Raw genomic sequence first — 19413 nt, 5'->3', positions numbered from 1 at the left:
AGGCTGGGAGAGAAGGAGGTTTAAACTCGACGTTAGTTGCCTCGGAATGAGGTCAAACCTGTCTACAGCGGCCCTGCCCCTTCTACCGCCATTCTCGGCGTTCAGCGCTGCGAGCATTAGCCTCCAGATTAAAGCTAGATACACGGTGACGTCAATCATCACATTTGGAAAAAAAACTTTTGCAATGCTTTGGCAGTCAGTCACTATCGCTGGACGTGGACTTGACGCTGCAGGTTTGCCACGGTCGTGGGCGTTCACACTGGGTGGGGTCTTGACCCGGTAAATCCTGACTGTGCAAAAGGCGTGATACACCCCAACTGGTCACGACCCAATGTTTCGCTTACATAAGTGCCGTACTGATGAGCTGAAAGCCAGGGGTGTTGAACCATCTTGAAATGCAGTTTAAATGCATTTGAAAAATTCCACACTCAGTTCAAGATCAAATACTTTATATTGTTGAGGCTTATTGGTTCACTTTGTCAACAATTTCAAAGAGAAAAAACATTAAGTCAGTCAGATTTAAGAGTTTTTATTCGCCATGTTTGAGCGTGCCAAACAAGGAATTTGACATCTGTACATCACAGCCTCTGTTCAACATTTAGGTGACTAACCACACTCAGGACATGTAAAAAATGACAAATATTCACAAACATCCCCTGATCTTAAACTCCCAGGAGGGCAAGGAAAAACTCAAAACTCCAACTAGGGGAAATGAGCAACCTTGAGAAGAGACCACAGATGGGAGGCTCCCTCTTTCAGGATGACCAGGCTGCAATGGATGCAGAGGACAGAGTACAAACAGTGTAGACAATTCAAAAAAGGTGTGAAGAGCAGGATGTTATTGCACAGCAATGACTCTGAGACTCTTAAGAGTGGTGTGAGTTCATCAGAGCAACAGCCTGCAATGAAAGTAGCATGAGGAGTTCAACACAGCCCGATATTATTCACTTTGTAGCTAAACCACGTCAGGTATGTGTCGCCTTGTAGAACGTTTTCTCCAAAGTAAAAAAAAAAAAAATATCCTACAATTTAAACATAAGTATGTATTTTGTTGTTAAAGTGGCCTATTTTTGGATTTGCTCTTTTACGTGCGGACTCCATTTGAGTTTAAAGGCAGAAGAATTATCGTCCTCTCCCCCCCCCGGTTTCCATAGCAACAGCCGTGCGTCCTCCCCACCGGTGATCAACATCCCCCTGGCCTCGTCCCACGCGAAGCACCTGACAGTGGTGGTGTGTCCCCCGTGGAGGCTCGCAAGAAGATGCAGCCCGTCGCTGTCACACTCTATCAGCCAGACGTCGCCGCCCTTGTCCCCGCCCACCACCAGCAACTTGCCTGCTCCTTCCAGCCAAGCCCCACCCACCAGGTAGTCCAGGCACCGGCCGGCCGGCACCAGTGCCAGGCGGCGCACGTCCGGGCAGCTGAAGACAGTGAGGGGTCGGTCGGTGTCCAGCTGGCGCAGGTCCCACAGGCGCAGTCCCTCGTCGGGGCTGAGGCACAGCAGGTGGCTGCCGTCGGCCTTCGCCCAGCACACGGACACCGCCGCCGAGTCGTCCTTGCATGTGCAGAGCAGCGCTTCCTCCTCTGAGGCGCATCGCAGGTCAAACACGTTCACCAGGCCATCGGAGGAGCCTGACGCCAGCCGGTCCTTGTCGTGCGGATGGAAGCGCACCTGCGTGATGTCGTCACTGTGCGACTCGGAGTATACGCCCAGCGGGGCCGTGTCAGGCTTCCTGCTGTCCCAGAACATCAACAGGCTGTCTTCGTCCACCAGCTGAGCCATGCAAAAGACAAGGAGAAAAATCAACGCTCTTACATGCTTTGCCAACCAAAACTTTCTTCTGCACATTCCCCCTTTTGGGATGGATGGCCAAACTCATGTGATGAGACCAGTCATTGAGTAATTGGAGTCATGCGCGAGGAATCTTTGATTTGATGGCCACTGTCAGGAAGACCAGCCGTAGTTACTACGGTTGCATGCTCTGCGGGACCAAAGTGATGAGCCTTGGAAGTGGTTTCTGGCAGGGTGCGGCAGCTCAATGGATCCGTCTTGCAGTCTGGTGGCTACCTTGTTCAAACGAGTTCCAAAACAGCAGAGGGCTTGGGTTTGTTGTTTTTCTGCTGGTCTTACTTAAGACCCAAACTGGCAAAAAAGAAATTGCTATTGGCAACAGGCAGCACTTCCGAGCCAGTTTAAATTCAGGGGTGACCAACTCAAATGGAGCTCAAACTCAAAGTGGGTGTGGTTCTGGCATCACTCGCTCATGCTTAGGCAAAAATAAAGCGAGAAATGAAAACCTACAGGCCGTTCATTTTTCAGTGAAGCGTCTTGCTTTCTTTTGTCGTTTGACAAGGACAAGTGTGAGCGGCAGTGCGGCAACTCATGACAAATCAAACGCAAACTTTCTTTCAGTTGCTTTCCCAGCGTCATCTGAACTGGTTGTCCACCTTTCATCTCTGTAAGTGCCCTGGCATGAACTCACGACCATTCCATCACTTCCAAGTCCAATGTAATGCTGAGTGGCAACAGGTCTGTCCTTTGCATGCTTGTGCCCTAACGTTGAGTGCGCGATGACCAGTCCCCCTTGTCCTTTTTTTTTTTTTTTTTTTTTTTGCCTTTACCTGCACTCTTAATCTGTCTCATTTGAACCTATGCCCCATGAGTCATCTCCTTTGTGCTCTCGCGCCACAAGGTTGCCCAGTACAGGACGACGGCGTATACTGACCGAAGTGCCGGCGCAGAGCAGCACGTCGCCGCAGCTCAGGTCAAAGCTACATAAGCTGTGGGTCCGGTCGCTATGGAACACCTGGGCTGCGGCACCGCCGGGGCAGCGGACATCCCAGGCCCGGACCGTCCCGTCCTCGGACGCCGAGTAGAGGAGGTCGGGCCGCGCATGAGCAAAGGTCAGCCCGCACACACGGCCGATGTGCCCGCGACACTCGCCCACCAGTCGCAGCGTGGCCCGGTCGTAAAGCCGCAGCGCCAGGTCAGAACACGATGCGGCCGAGGTGGCGCCGGCCGGGTGCAGCGCCATGTCCAGGAGGTAGATGGGTTCGTCGGAGATGCCCGCCAACTTCTTTGGCCGCCGGGCCTCCATGCTCACCTCGCAGCTCCTGAGAAGCACCGTGTCAAAGCGTAGACCCACTTCACAGCTAACTGGTAGCTTCCTTGTTGTCGGATTCAAAAGAGATTACGGCCCACAAAGGGAGAAGAACGGCCAAAACCTGAAACAAACAGTCGACAATAGATACACAAATAATACAAAAAAAGATGACAAATTTGGACCGATTTAAAAAATGGATGAAAACTACACAGATTTTTACACATACACATATATATCCATAATTTTATATCTGTACATAAATTGTAATTTGTTAAGTTGGAAGAAAAACACAAAATTCTTTAGTTTTTAGATCTGACAAAAACAGGGATTTTGAATACCACCGTGAATACCAGAACCAGTACTCAACGATTAAGAACCGTTTTGGCCCAAATATAAGACGATGTTTTATGCATTTAAATAAGACTGAAAAAGTGGGGGTCGTCTTGTATTTGGGATCTAGACATTATACCCATTTTCACTTCCGCGCAGCGCTAAGTTAAAGGTTGCTGGTATCGACTGAGTATGTTGCTGTGATCGTGTGCGTCCTTAACACAAAGTGAGTACATACATTTCATTATTACTACTGTCCACTGTTGTGCCGTTTGTCCGATTGCTATTTGCTTCGTGTGCGCGCCGTTTGATTGACAGCTCCGACGCGCTCATAATCAACTGAGTATGTTGCTGTGATCGTGACCGTCCTTGACACAAAGTGAGTAACGTAATTTTCAGACTATAAATCGCTCCGGAGTATAAGTCGCACCAGCCATAAAATGCACAATAAAGTGAAAAAAAACATATATAAGTCTCACTGGAGTAGAAGTCGCACTTTTGGGGCAAATTTATTTGTCAAAATCCAACACCAAAAACAGACATGAACCAGCAATAACAGGGTAAACGATACGGTATGCTAACGTGACATATACACAAACGAGGAGCTGAGAACGGGCCTGACGTAACATTCAGAGTTATTCAAGTAAGTATTACATAAATAACACGTTTATCAAACCATCTGTGGCACTCCAATTTATTAAATCCATCGATCGTGCTTTATGTAAACAATGACGTTGGACCTGTTGTAAGTTGCATTTGTAATTATTCCACAGACCCATATAACGATATATAAAGTATATTTCAAATAACTATCATATTACAACAATATTATCAAACCATCTGTGTCACTCCAAATCATTCAATCCATTGATCAAATTCCTCGTTCTTTATGTCAACAACGCCGCGCGTGCGCTGCAGAGATCTAGTATATATCTATATTGTAGCGTTAACAAAGTACCAGGAAAGACGTGGGTTTGGTAAACGGCTCTTCATTTAACAAAACAAGAGTTCAACGAGCCAACAACTACTGAACTTCCAGCCACGGAGGTGGAAGAGAGCTCCATCAATAGGACCGGGCGTGCGTAAAAGCCATGTCCGAGCCCCATCCACCGTCCCCGGACAGCCACCCGGCCGACTTCCATCCACGGAGGTGAAAGAAAGCTCCGTAGAGTATGACCGGGCGTCCGTAAAAGCCATAATTGTTTTTCAAACCTTCTGTGTCACTCCAAATCATTAAATCCTTCAAACTCTTCGTCCTCCGTGTCACTTACAAACAAAGCCGCTAATGATGCCGGTAGTACGTGGGGCCCTTCGTCATCCCGTGATCGAATCTTTGTCCTTTATGTAAACTACCGCCGCGCTGCTGACGTCACTTGAAATTCAAATTATAGCAATCCCTTGCGACATCGCGGTTTGTTTTTCGCGGTTTAACTACATCGCGGATTTTTGAAAATTTGTGAAAAAAATCACATATAAGTCGCTCTTGAGTATAAGTCGCCCCCCACCCCACCCAGACTATGACAAAAACCGCGACTTGTAGTCCGAAAATTACGGTATATACATTTCATTGTTACTACTGTCCACTGTTGTGCCGTTTGTCCTATCGCGGTGTGCTTCGTGTGCGCGGCGTTTGATTGACAGCTCCGGCGCGCTCCTTTTTGCCTCACATTGTACGAGTAGCCGTTACGCAGCAGCACGGCGACTAACGGTCGCCAGCAAATGTATTTTGTTGTCTCGATCAATGACTTATGTTTGGTGTGTTGCCGAGAGTATTTCATTTATGGTTATTTATTCTTATTTTTTGCCAATAAATCAGTAAAGCAATCAAAACGGAACCATGTCTTCCCTCCTATGTTATGACCGACACCCGGGGGCGAAAAGAGCATAACCGTCCAAGCCAACTGCTCAGGCTCCCCAACAATAGCGGTAGCAGTTTGCATTATGTCATCGAATGTTTCTCCTTATTCAGATATGTTTCAAGACTACAGTTAGACTTCACTTTGATGGTTAATGCAGTTATTGCAATTTTGTTGTTTTATCACAGTAGATTGGTTTATTTACATTTCAAAAAACAGAAGCCATTCAATTACAAATGTGATTGCACTTTAGTTTACATATTTAAATGTTTGAATATTAAGACATGATAGGCAATTTTGGCATGATTTGAATGAGGCAAAATAACATGGTTTTTCTCTCGAATATATTGTTATAATCATTTGTTTCAGATGTACTGTAATTATTTTCTGTATAAAATTAAAATGTGGTCTTCAAAAAGTCAATTTTCAAACTTGAGTCTTGAAAAAGAGGGGGTCGTCTTATATTCGGGCCAATACGGTAGTCTATATACCACCAACTTGTTCTGACACATAAAACGTTCCCCCAAAAACAAATTGTGGAAACTGTAAGCATCAAAAGTACGAGCGGGACCAATAACGTGGAAAATTATGAGAAAATGCATCGAAAAAACACTCAGTGGTGAAATAAACAATAGTCTACAATCTTAGCTGAAAATATAATAAACAAGAAAAGATTAGAAATTGAGAACGCACATTTTCTTTAGCTGCAAATATTAAAAAAAAGTTGTAAAATCCATATGAATAAGTTTTAATTAGAAAAACGTAAAACAATTGGGAAAAAATTGTAAAGAATAAGTGGGGGTGGTTCAATGTAAAGCTAAGTAAGCTAGGCTAGGGTACTAATAAACACGCGCAAACACACAGTCGTGCCCAGGGAGGCAGTCGTTCATCATTTCGTCCGTCAAACCTTCAACAGTCGTAACGTCCAAACGTTCGCACAACGAAGAACTTGCTTCGAGGACTTTTGACTCGTTTCCACTCGCAGGACGACGCAAGTATGACGACTCGAACACACAAAAACACCAGAAGGTTAGTGCGGACGACTGTGTCACACTAACCGGAAGCCCGGGGTGGCGGACGTCCCAGGCCCGGACCAAACATTGATGTGGCAGCAGCCCCCAATAATCTGCGCAACATACCGGGCAAAGTAAACTGTATGCATGTATTCGTTTATTCATTGTATTTTGTTTCAATCTGATTTTAGCGTCAGTTAACCATAACAGCTATTTTTGTCATCATTGAAGAATTAAACATACCGTAATTGATACAGAAAAATGAAAAGGCAAGATTAGAAAAAAATTAACAAAAGCGTGAAAAAAGACAGTTCTAATTGCCTCGTTTTTTGTTTCATTTGATGTGGAATGTAATGTCTTGTTTACATTTACATTTCAAAAATTAAATATTTTGTGTATAGAGAATTTTGTATGAACCAAACTACTTTTTTTGCCAACCTAGGGTGAAGTCAGTCATTATGATCAATAATAAAACATCTCAACAAAACATGTTAATTTACCAGAGCATGTGAACCAATGTTTCAGGTGGCATTCCAAAAAGCAAACAAATTACACTCTCAACAAAAGCAGACCAGTGAGGAGTGATGTTTTTGTTTGTTGTATTACCAGTACTCAAGTGTTGCATCACATAAAAATCCCATGTTATGTTGATACTGATGTCAATCTTCTTCGGTGGTTTGAAAGAAGGGAACTTCTTTTAAATTGTTTTGGAGCAAGCGTGCGGCTAGAGCAATTGGGCCATTTGAAAGCAACCCGTCATCCACAGTGTGCGCGCACGCCACAAAGGAAAGGGTAACAAGAACGACACAATACAATACTTTGTCGCGTCATCACGTCACCGTTTTGAATCAAAAATCCTCCAAAAAGGCTTTGGCAATTGCTTTTAACAGGGGCCGACAACAAGAAAAACGCTTGCAATGGCTCAGCATTGTCACAAGTGAAAGGCCGCAGCAAGATTTGGGGATGCGACTAAAGTAACGGGATGGTTGTCTGTCGTCAAGCAGCGATCTCCTCCAGCCTCTGAACGACAGCGCTCGCCAGCTTCAAGTAGGACAGCGCCTGGAGCAAATGCAAACACAAAGATGGACAGGAAAGAATCGAGAAGCTTCCTGCAGAGGAGGAGGAGAATCAAGAGAAGGAAGAGGAGAAGCACCTCGGGGCTGCCAGGCGAGGACACGACGACAGGCTCCCCTCTGTCGGCTGTCTGTCTGATGTGGACGTGGAGAGGAATGTCACCTGAGAGCAAAAACCCAATCAGGACATGGAAGTACGAGCCCAACGCGGCACTGGCCGCTTGGGACACACCGGCGCCTTGACGGACCACCCCTATCACGTTCCCACGCATAATACAGGCTCGACCATTCATCAAATTAATCAATCATGATTTTTGGATATCGTCCGGAGCTCGTTGAACTGGCACTTTCCCGTCCTGCGCGCTGAGAATGTCTTTTCTTCCAAACGCGATATTTGCAAGAGAAACATGGACGCGCTTGCAGCTTGTCTGACGTAACAAACCAGCAAGAGACTCATAATCGGCACACGTTTGCGCGGTTTCTGCACCCCAAACTTGAATGGGCGTGCATTTTGGCAATAGGGCTGATTGACTTGATGATTGACCAAAGAACTGTGAGATGAATCCATCGTTAAAGGCGCGGTTACAAGACAACACCAAAACAGAACCATGACTGTTCGTAGTGACACGTGAAGACAAAAAGGACAGAAGGCCTGATGGCCAAAGGAGGCGGTGATGGATGGGCTGTACCTAATAAAGCGACTCCCAGCGAGTCGGCCAGCTGCCGGGCGCCGTCCGAGCCAAAGATGGCCGTCCGCTGGTGGCACCCAGGGCACTCAAACGTGCTCATGTTCTGTACCAGGCCCAGAACCTGGGGCAGGCAGGCAAACACAGGCACATTAAGCCACGATGGCGCACAAGACGGCTTTTCAGGCGACTGCCTTTTACCGGCACGTTGACTTTACGAAACATCTGGGCTCCTCTGCGGGCATCCAGCAGGGCCACGTCCTGCGGCGTCGACACAATCACAGCCCCTGCGCGCATGCATGCATGCACGCAACGCGTGGGTGACCGAAGTGCCTCATATCAAAAGTCCAAAAGTCCATTGCAATTTGGCGCCACCGTTCACAACAGGCCCCGAATAAAGTTGGGCGATTGTCACGAGCTGGTTTGCAGCTTCTGGATTGCCCGCACGCGAAGTGACGATGATGATGGTGCCCTCAGCATGCTTGAGTGGAAATCTACTCCAGGATCAAGCACAAGTATCTCCTCCCTCTCAAGGGATAGGAAGAGATTTTTACACGTTTGCTTTGCGACTCACCACCCAACCCCATACGCCTGAAGAAGTCACACGCGCTTAAAAGCAACTTTCTTTCTCAGGGATTTCGGTCACCTTGGACATGCTTTGATGCCCCGATCACGATGTCAGTGGAAGCCCACTGGAAGTTCACAATTTCAACAACAAGGCATTTGAATGTGATTGTTCAATTGCAATGAAAGGTGCAGAGACAAGGGTGTGCACACTTATGCAACTTTGTTTTGGGAGTCGGCCACATTAATGCTGGAAGAAGATTGGAAGGATATTTTTGGTGTGTTGTATTTTGGGCTCTCCCGCACATGTGGTTATAAACTGAGGTGTGTGGCCTATTAATAATTATCATTGCGGAGGTGCTAACCTGCTATAGGGATGCTCTGCGTGATGGTCAGCTGTACGTCACCTGTCCCAGGAGGCATGTCAATCACCAGATAGTCCAGAGAGCCCCACTCCACCTACACTCACTCACGCGCACACACGCACACACACAAACAGACACACACACACACACACACAGGTGTGTATATCCTGAAGACAAATCTTGGTGCACATGCAGGCAGGATGCGGGAACCTGTCTGAGCAGCTTGTCCAGAGCTGACATGACCATGAGGCCCCTCCACACGATGGGGGCGTCCTCGTCCATCAGAAAGCCCATCGACATGCTGACAGGAGAAGGGACAGAAAAGCACATTAAGCCCAACGCTGCCGCCAACGTTGCCGCCAACGTTGCCGCCAACGCTGCCGCCAACGCTGCCGCCAAAGCTGCTACTTGGACCCCCTTCTGTGGAAAGCAAAGGTCAACGTGTCCATCTAATCAGTCTTGCTTGGGATCACTGGACCAAGCCAAGGCCATCGACTGGGAAGGGCTTCAAGCGGCCGCCAAAGGTGCACATTGAAGGCGTATGAGCGAGCCAGACAGACGCAATTGGATTTCCTCATAAACTCACCAAGGAACACCGTAGTTGGTCAGCGGGAGCATGCGATTGTCTGAAGAGACCAAAACAAAATCTCTTTGAGAACATTTGTGCAAAGATATTTTGAAAATTTGAAATGAAAGCCTCTCTCTTTCTCGGCGTGTGTGTGTGTGAGTGTGTGAAGCACAAGTGCATACACCCCTTCTCTCTATGGTTTGCAAAGTTTGGCCTTACTGTCTGTGAGCTGCGGGTTTCCCTTCAGGTTCATCATCTTGGGAACAGATGGCCCGTAGACGTCGGCGTCCAGCAGACCCACTGACTTGGACTGGAAGGACACATTTGATGGACAGCTCCAAAACAGGCTACAAAGTGCAAAACGCAGCAAGCGTGTCCGTGACTCTTGGCCACCCGGGCGACGGGTACTTCGCTCGTGAGGAAGAATGTATTTTCACACAAAACGATAACCCTCAGCCCGCCACCCCACCCCCGTGTGTCTCGCCCGGTTGGTTGAGTGTCATCAGTCAAAGCAGGTCGATGCCACCGGACGGTAGAGCATCCTCACCGGCTGGTTGGCCATCAACGCCAGCGCCAGGTTGACTGCGGAAGGAGAGAGCGATTGTACAAAAGCTGGCACGGCGGAAATGTGATGCGCTGTACCCGCAGTGGTGGACTTTCCCACGCCGCCTTTCCCGGAAGCCACCAGCAGCACCCGGTGCACCCCGGGGATGGCCTTCCGCTCGGGGAGGCCCCGAGCCATCTGCCGCTTCCGACGCTCCGCCAAGGCCTCAGCATCTGCCGACCTCTACGATGCAACAGACGCAGCAAAGAACTTCCTTAGGTGACTCACTTCTCGCCAATGACTCCGGCGCTGTTAGATACCGGTAGAATTTGTTCCAGGAAAGACCAAATAAACATTTACATCTCACACATTTTTTATTTTCTACATTTAAGACGAGCCGGTCAGTGAGGTCGCGTTGTGCAGGCATCTCGTAACACAGTGGGTCAGGCAAACGAGAATCAGGTGGCAGGCGTGCGTGTCAAAACAGACAAAACTGTGAGGACTGACGATGAGCAGTTCCGTATTGGCGACGCACGCCTGAAAGGTCTAGCGCAGAGGGCGCGTGATGCCATAGGCCAGCAGGGCTAAAGTGGAGACGTGACACAGCCGCGCACCAAGGAAAAATGCATTGCCGTGCAGAAACAGTCGGGACAACAGCAGTGAGCGTAACCACGCACGTAGGAAAAAAGCACAGCCGTCCAAGATTTGGGACAGCGGCCGGTGAGCACTAAGTGTGGTGTGTGCCTCTGAATAATATGTGGATGCCCTTGCCCTGGGCTCCCGGGGTGCGTCAGCCGGTCAGCACCACAAGAGCAAAGCGGAGCCGTGACACATTTACACTTTAAAATGTTTAAATGTTTAAAAATACAATAAAGTGTTTAGAAATACTTGTCTTGTGCGGATGCGCTGGGCCACAGGGGTGCGTCAGTAGGCCAGCACACAAGAGCAGAGAGGAGCCATGACACTTTAAAATGTTTTGAAAAGTGTTTAAAATACAATAACGTATTTAAAAGCACAATAGAGTGTCAAAAAATGAAATTATAAAAGTCGTGTGGATGCGCTCGCACTGGGCCACGGGGGCGTGTCGGTCGGACAGCACACGAGCAGAGAGGAGCCAGACACGTTTACACTTCAAAAAAGGTTCATAAAAGTCTTGTGTGGCTATCATAACAATATATTTATTCATATTTATTTTCTCATTTACCGTAATTTTCTGACTATAAGTCGCTCGGAGTATAAGTCGCACCAGCCATAAAATGCACAATAAAGTGAAAGAAAACATGTATAAGTCGCACCGGAGTATCAGTCACACGATACGGTATGCTAATGTGGCATATACACAAACGAGGAGCTGAGAACGGGCCTGACGTAACATTCAGAGTTATTCAAGTAAGTGTTACATAAATAACATGTTTATCAAACCATCTGTGGCACTCCAATTCATTAAATCCATCAATCGTGCTTTATGTAAACAATGCCGCATATACGCCGCATATGCTCACGTCGGACCCGTTGTAAGTTGCATTTGTAATTATTCCACAGACCCATATAACGATATAGAAAGTATATTTCAACTAACTATCATATTACAACAATATTATCAAACCATCTGTGTCACTCCAAATCATTCAATCCATCGATCAAATTCCTCATTCTTTATGTCAACAACGCCGCACGTGCGCTGCAGAGATCTAGTATATAACTATATTGTAGCGTTAACAAAGTACCAGAATAGACGTGGGTTTGGTAAACGGCTTTTTATTTAACAAGAGTTCAACGAGCCAACAACTACTGAACTTCCAGCCACAGAGGTGGAAGAGAGCTCCATAGAATAGGAGCGGGCGTGCGTAAAAGCCATGTCCGAGCCCCATCCACCGTCCCCGGACAGCCACCCGGCCGAGCGCCGGCCCCCGTCTTCCATCCACGTAGGTGGAAGATAGCTCCATATAATAGGAGCGTGCGTGCGTAAAAGCCATGTCTGAGCCCCATCCACCGTCCCCAGAGAGCCACCCGGCCAAGCACCGGCCCCCGACTTCCATCCACGGAGGTGAAAGAGAGCTCCCGTCGAGAAGGACCGGGCGTGCGTAAAAGCCACAATAGTTTATCAAACCTTCTGTGTCACTCCAAATCATTAAATCCTTCAAACTCTTCGTCCTCCGTGTCACTTACAAACAAAGCCGCTAATGATGTCGGTAGTACGTGGGGCCCTTCATCATCTTCGTCATCCCGTGATCGATCCTTTGCCTTTTATGTAAACAACCGCCGCCCAGCACGCGTGACGTCACTTGACTTGCAGTTCAAATGACAAGAATCCCTTGCTACATCGCGGTTCGTTTATCGCGGTTTCACCACATCGCGGATTTTTGAATTTTGAAAATTTGTGAAAAAAAATCACATATAAGTCCCCCCCCCACCCAAACTATGACAAAAACCGTGATTTATAGTCTGAAAATTAAATATATATATACACACATATATATATACATATACACACATATATATATATATATATATATATATATATACACATACACATATATACACACACACACACATATATATATATATATATATTATATATACATACACATATATATATATACACACACATACATATATATATATATATATATATATATATATATATATATATACATATATACATATACATACACACATATACATATATATACATACACATATATATACATACACATATACATATATATATATACATTTTCTGAACCGCTTAGTCCCCACGGGGGTCGCGGGCGTGCTGGAGCCTATCCCAGCCGTCATCGGGCAGTAGGCGGGGGACACCCTGAACCGGTTGCCAGCCAATCGCAGGGCACACAGAGACGAACAATCATGCGCACTCGCACTCATACCTAGGGACAAATTAGAGTCTTCAATCGGCCTACCAAGCATGTTTTTGGGATGTGGGAGGAAACCGGAGTGCCCGGAGAAAACCCACGCGGGCTCGGGGATAACATGCAAACTCCACACAGGGAGGGCCGGAGGTGGAATCGAACCCACACCCTCCTATTTGTGAGGCGGACGTGCTACCCAGTATATCACATATACATGTAGGTAACGGATGTTAACTTGAATTACATCGTGACACTTCCTGTGCCGTCGCTGTCGAAACGTCGTGGACTTGACGTTGCCCAGCCATATTAGCACAAAATAAATAGCGTCTGGAGAAACGTCTCAAAATACTTACGTGCCAGCGTATAAAGTGTAAATAGCAGGCGAACGCAGCTTTTGTTTGTGGAGCAGCTCGTAAAACCAACGATTTGTTGGCGTGTGTGCTCATGAAAGATGAAAGTCTGCCGTAAGTGAAGTGTGCCATGTTTGAGCTGCTCAAGTTGATCACTTGAAGCGCGTCAATATTGCGCTAAATACGGATTTCAGAACATTTCCAACAAAACAACACTTGATTTGTTTGGGAAATTATGAGGATTGAATAATAATCTAATTGAGTGTTTTATTAATGTATTTCATGTGGCAAAATGTTTGACAGCGATTGAGATGCGCAACTTTGAGCTTCTTAGAACAGCCGGCGTGACATACCCGGAAGTGTGCTTAAACTTTGTCAATTCCTGCTTTTCCATACACTTTGTTGAGCTAAGTGAAATGGCTGGCAGGAGCGATTGTGCGACCCCCATGGTCCGCACGATTCTACAGCAATGTTTGCAGGCGAGGCTGCAGGTGAAGCCGCAGGACGAGCAGCAACCGGCTCAATGGGTTCAGGTCAGTACAACATGCGCAGTTTCTATCCCAGGGGTCGGGAACCTTTTTGGCGGACAGAACCATAAATGCCCATATTTTTTAAATAATTTCCCGTGAGAGCCATACGACTTAAAAAAAAGATGGGCTAAATACAATTAAATAATAATAATAATAAATTATATTTATAACGCACTTTATATTCGGAGGAATCTCAAAGTGCTACATGGCAAGTAAAAACAAGAATAAAAAGCAAGGACAAGTATAAAACAACTGGACGACAACCAGGATATAAAACCAGGAATTACAGAAATGCCAAATTAAAGAAGTGAGTTTTAAGTCCGGTTTTGAAAGAGTCAGTGGATTGGGGTGCTCTTAGGTGGTCGGGGAGGGAGTTCCACAGTGTGGGGGCTGCATGGCAGAAGGCCCGGTCGCCCATGGTACGCAGCTTGGTGTTGGGGACATGGAGAAGGTGAGAATTGGATGAGCGGAGGTTTCGGGTGGCAGATTTGGGGGCAAGGAGTTCTTTGAGGTATGGGGGAGCATGTCCGAGGATGCACTGGTGAGTGAGGAGGGCGATCTTATAATTTATTCGGAATTTGATGGGGAGCCAGTGCAGAGAACGGAGGATGGGTGTGATGTGGTCGCTTTTCCGCACCCTCATCAGGATCCTAGCAGCGCAGTTTTGAATGTACTGGAGCCTCTGGAGGCTCTTGCTAGGGATCCCGATGAGGAGTGCGTTACAGTAGTCTAGCCTGGAGGAGACAAAGGCGTGGACAAGTTTCTCAGCATCTGTCAGGGTAAGTGTGGGGCGGAGTTTGGAAATGTTCCTGAGGTGGAAGAAGGAGGTTTTGCAGATGTGTTTTATGTGTGACTCTAGGTTGAGTTGAGAGTCCAGTATCACACCCAGGTCGGTGACAGTGCTGAGAGGGGGATTGTGTGACCGGCGAATGAGATGCTTGTGATTGGGCAGGTATGGATCTGATGGGAAGTGCCAAATAACATGGCTTGGGTTTTATCGCTGTTGACTTGTAGGAAGCTGAGATTCATCCACGCCTTTATCTCCTCCAGACACAGTGAGAGGATGGATGAGGGAGATGGATGAGGCTGGGTTGCAGAGGGTGGGGGGGTTGAGTTTGAGGTATAGCTGGGTGTCGTCCGCGTAACAGTGATATGAGATGCCGAACTTCCTGATTATATTGCCAAGGGGTAGCATGTAGAAAATGAAGAGGGTAGGACCGCACCAATAAATGCACGTATTTTAATTAAGACCAACGATTTTTTAAGTGTACAAATGTGATTCTTTTTAATATTTTTTTATAATCAAGCCTAGGAAAAAAAAACCACTCACCATTAATGAGACTTCTGGGGCTGCATCGTTTTGCTGATGGCTTTGAAGTCCAGTTGACATGCGGTGAGGTTCTCAGTCAGTTCTTGCGGACAGAGGCATGTCTTTTATCCGTGTTGAGTATCTTTTCTTTATCCGTGAAGTCGTCAAAAAGTTCCTTAGCCACATCAAGCATAAATGTCGAAATGCTCGCCATCAGTGAATGGCTTTCCGTTCCTCACAATTGGTAATGCGCCAGCAAAACTAGCTAAATTAAAGTCACCTTGTCTGGTCCATACACGGAGTTGCTGTTGACCAGCTTGGACCTTCCGCTGGAGCTCTTCAGACGCTTTCTTTCTGCTGTCCCCAGCTGGTTATTTAGTCGCAAATGTAGCATGTCAGTCCACTCACTCTGAAAAGTTCGGTACTCGTCAACTTTTATTCTCTTCGCCATCTTTCTTGCTTGCCTGGTACACACACACCAGCTAGCTAGCTAGCTGAAATTTTAAATAAAGCGGGCCCGTAGGCACCGTATCGTCCAATAAAGATCGCGCTTTTTTTGTCCGACCTGGCGTCACCCTTTTGTACACCGGAGGGCAGCTGAGATTGGCTGATATGACGCAACCGTTGATTTCAGATGTGATATTTAAATTTTTGAAAGATAATTTAACATTTTGATTTCAGTAGGTCTATTTTTTACTTTGATAATATAATAAAATTATTTATGACTTCAATTGTGTCAACAAATGTCAGATTTGTCCGCGAGCCAGACGCAGTCACCAAACGAGCCATATATGGCTCGCGAGCCATAAGTTCCCAACCCCTGTTCTATCCTAACGCCCGGGTCCACGCACACAATATCATCGCTAAAGCGGCCTCGTTTTGTTTCATCAAAAGGAAAAGCGAAAGCTGCTGATGGAACGGTGAATAGATTTCGAGTTCGTAATCAGAAACGCCCAGGTTTGGTCCTCGAGAGCCCCTCTGTTGTCTGTTTTGGATGTTTCTCTGCTCCAACACGCGCGACTTAAACGATGGGTGTGGCAAGGATGCCAGGAGCCTGATAAGGATCCTGGTCATTCGTCTAAAACACCCTGGAGAGGAGCTGTGCAGGGATGAGAATTTTCCGCGGATCTGCAGATTTCCGTGGTTTTTATTCGTCAAAACCATCATTTTCGTGAATCGTGTAAATCCGTTGAGACTGTACATGTGTGTGTGGGGGGGGGGAGCCTCAGTTTTCAAACGTCCCGGTCCTCGAACAAATCGGTATTCAACAGAAAAAGTCGAGTTTTTCTTTGCTTCGGATGTCGGACAAAATTCGGTTGTCGAACCTCGCGAGATGAGCCAAAAGGACCCGCATGCCAACTGACTCCGTTGGTCATTACATTCTCGTTACTCTGAGGATTGCATCGACTCTAATCGATGGATAACCCGCTTATCCAGGGTCAGGTCGATGGGGCAGCAGCTTTAGGAGAGACTCCCAGACTTCCCTCTCCCCAGGCCACTTCATCCAGCTCATCCCGGGGGATCCCAAAGGCGCCTGATAAGACATAGTCTCTCCAGCACGTCCTGGGTCATCCGCGGGGTCTCCTACCGGTGGGACATGCCCGGAACACCTCCCCAGGGAGGCGTCCAGGAGGCATCCTGATGAGATGCCCGAGCCACCTCATCTGGCTCCTCTCAACGTGGAGGAGCAGCAGCTCTACTCCGAGTCTCTCCCGGATGACCGAGCTTCTCACCCTATCTCTAAGGGAGAGCCCGGACACCCTGCGGAGGAAACTCATTTCGGCACTTGTATCCTGGATCTCATTCTTTAGGTCACGACCCATAGCTCGTGACCATAGGTGAGGGTAGGAGCAGAGATCGACCGGTAAATCGAGAGCTTTGCCGTTTGGCTCAGCTCTCTCTTCACCACGACGGACCAGTACAGAGTCCACATTACTGCCGACGCTGCACCGATCCGCCTGTCGATCTCGTGCTCCATCCTGCCCTCACTCATGAACAAGACCCCAAGATACTTGAACTCCTCCACTTGGGGAAGGATCTCATCCCCGATCCGGAGAGGACATTCCACCCTTTTCCGACCGAGGACCATGGACTCGGATTTGGAGGTGCTGACCCTCATCCCGATGCTTCACACTCGGCTGCGAACCGCTCCAGTGACAGCTGGAGATCACGGCCTGAAGAAGCCAACAGCACCACGTCATCCACAAAAAGCAGAGACGCGATGCTGAGGTCCCCAAACCGGACCCCCTCAACGCCTCGGCTGCGCCTAGAAATTCTGTCCATAAAAATTATGAACCGAATCGGTGACAAAGGGCAGTCTTGGCGGAGTCCAACACTCACTGGGAACGAATCCGACTTACTGCCGGAAATTCTGACCAAACTCTGGCATCGGTGATACAGGAACCAAACCGCCCTTATCAGTTGGCTCGGCACCCCGTACTCCTGAAGCACCCTCCACAGAACCTCCCGAGGGACACGGTCGAACGCCTTCTCCAAGTCCACAAAACACATGTGGACTGGTTGGGCGAACTCAAAGTCAAAGCCCGCTTTATTGTCAATTTCTTCACATGTTAAGGCACACAAAGAGATCGAAATTACGTTTCCCACCGTCCCACGGTGACTAGACACAGTACACAACACTCACAATCAAAAAGGATCCTGCCGAGGGTGTAGAGCTGGTCCACTGTTCCACGGCCAGGACGAAAGCCACACTGCTCCTCCTGAATCCAGGGCTCGACCTCCCGACAGATCCTTCTCTCCAGCACCCCTGAATAGACCTTACCAGGGAGGCTGACGAGTGTGATTCCCCTGTAATTAGAACACACCCTCCGGTCCCCCTTCTTAAAGAGGGGAACCACCGCTCCAGTCTGCCAATCCAGAGGTCCACGCAATGCTGTAGAGGCATGTCAGCCATGACAGCCGCACAAGATCCAGAGCCTTTAAGAACTCCGGGCGGATCTCACCTTGCCACCGAGGTATTTTTTACCTACCTCAGTGACTTCGACCCCAGAGATTGGAGAGTCCGCCTCAGAGTCTCTAGGCCCTGCTTCCACAATGGAAGGCGTGTCGGTGGAATTGAGGAGGTCTTCAAAGTATTCTCCCCACCGACTCACGACTTCCCGAGTCGAGGTCAGCAGCACGCCATCTCCACTGTAAACAGTGTTGACTGTGCACTGCTTCCTCCTCCTGAGACGCCCGATGGTGGACCAGAATTTCCTCTAAGCTGTCCGGAAGTCATTCTCCATGGCCTCGTCAAACTCCTCCCACGCCCGGGTTTTTGCCTCAGCAACCGCCGTAGCCGCGTTCCACTTGGCATTCCGGTCCCTGTCAGCTACCGCCAAAGTCCCGCAGGCCAAAATGGCCCGATAGGACTCCTTCTTCAGCTTGACGGCATCCCTTACCGCCGGTGTCCACCAGCGGGTCCGGGGATTGCTGCCATGAGAGGCCACACTCCGGTCGGCTGCCTCAACAATGGAGGCGCGGAACATGGTCCACTCGGACTCAAATGTCCTCCGCCTCCCCCTGGACGTGGGAAAAGCTCTGCCGGAGGTGGGAATTGAAGCTCTTCCTGACAGGGGATTCTGCCAGACGTTCCCAGCAGACCCTCACAAAGCGTTTGGGTCTGCCAGGTCGGACCGGCATCTTCCCCCACCATCAGAGCCAACCCACCACCAGGTGGTGATCAGTTGACAGCTCCGCCCCTCTCTTCGCCCGAGTGTCCAAAACATGCGGCCGCAAATCCGATGACAAAGTCGATCATCGAACAGCGGCCTAGGGTGTCCTGGTGCCAAGTGCACACATGGACACCCTTATGTTCAACATGGTGTTCATTTTCAAAAATCCGTGTCGAGCACAGAAGTCCAACAATAGAACACTGCTCGGGTTCAGATCGGGTGGGGGGGGCGTTGCTCCCAATCACGCCTTTCCAGGTCTCACTTCATTGCCCACGTGAGCATTGAAGTCACCCAGTACAACGATGGAATCCCCAGAAGGAGCGCTCTCCAGCACTTCCTCCAGGGACTCCAAGAAGGGTGGGTACTCTGAGCTGCCGTTCGGTGCATAGACACAAACAACAGTCAGGACCCGTCCCCCCACCTGAAGGCGGAGGGAGGCTACCCTCTCGCTCACCGGGGTGAACCCGAATGTGCAGGTGCCCAGCCGGGGGGCAATAAGTAGGCCCACACCTGCTCGACGCCTCTCACCGTGGGCAACTCCAGAGTGGAAGAGAGTTCAGCGCCTCTCGAGAGGGCTTG

At 48.3% G+C, this 19413-nt stretch overlaps 3 protein-coding genes across 5 annotated transcripts in view; 1 reads left to right on the top strand and 2 right to left on the bottom strand.

The window, feature by feature from the left end:
- Window positions 1-494: 494 nt before the first annotated feature.
- wdr89 (WD repeat domain 89) lies at window positions 495-6731 on the bottom strand. Its single transcript, XM_085932795.1, has 3 exons — window positions 6196-6731; window positions 2725-3223; window positions 495-1772 (listed from the first exon to the last, which is right to left on the bottom strand). The coding sequence occupies exons 2-3, from the start codon at window positions 3094-3096 to the stop codon at window positions 1065-1067; spliced, it is 1080 nt and encodes a 359-aa protein (XP_085788921.1). The 5' UTR covers window positions 3097-3223; window positions 6196-6731; the 3' UTR covers window positions 495-1064.
- A 152-nt stretch (window positions 6732-6883) lies between these two features.
- On the bottom strand, window positions 6884-13494 carry nubpl (nucleotide binding protein-like). Of its 2 annotated transcripts, none has more exons than XM_085932796.1 (11): window positions 13325-13494; window positions 10200-10344; window positions 10105-10139; window positions 9777-9867; window positions 9576-9615; window positions 9200-9290; window positions 8990-9083; window positions 8262-8347; window positions 8064-8184; window positions 7455-7537; window positions 6884-7360 (listed from the first exon to the last, which is right to left on the bottom strand). In XM_085932796.1, exons 1-11 carry the CDS (start codon window positions 13451-13453, stop codon window positions 7298-7300), a joined length of 978 nt encoding a protein of 325 aa, XP_085788922.1. In that variant the 5' UTR covers window positions 13454-13494; the 3' UTR covers window positions 6884-7297. The 2 variants fall into 2 exon arrangements, with proteins under 2 accessions (XP_085788922.1, XP_085788923.1); XM_085932797.1 differs by lacking the exon at window positions 13325-13494 and adding an exon at window positions 13023-13313.
- Window positions 13208-19413, top strand: part of dtd2 (D-aminoacyl-tRNA deacylase 2) — a 9317-nt gene continuing 3111 nt past the window's right edge. The window contains exons 1-2 of one of the 2 annotated variants that reach the window (XM_085932799.1): window positions 13208-13435; window positions 13749-13854. In XM_085932799.1, coding sequence (XP_085788925.1) covers window positions 13416-13435; window positions 13749-13854 — 126 coding nt within the window. In that variant the 5' untranslated portion in view covers window positions 13208-13415. Of the gene's footprint in view, window positions 13855-19413 lie in introns of both variants that reach the window. The other variant, XM_085932798.1, reaches the window with a different exon arrangement.

This window comes from Syngnathus leptorhynchus, chromosome 15 (assembly GCF_054491065.1).
Source record: "Syngnathus leptorhynchus isolate UIUO chromosome 15, UIUO_Slep, whole genome shotgun sequence".
NCBI lineage: Eukaryota > Metazoa > Chordata > Actinopteri > Syngnathiformes > Syngnathidae > Syngnathus > Syngnathus leptorhynchus.
Note: the sequence above shows the minus strand (reverse complement) of the source record. Positions and strands in the feature narration are given on the sequence as shown.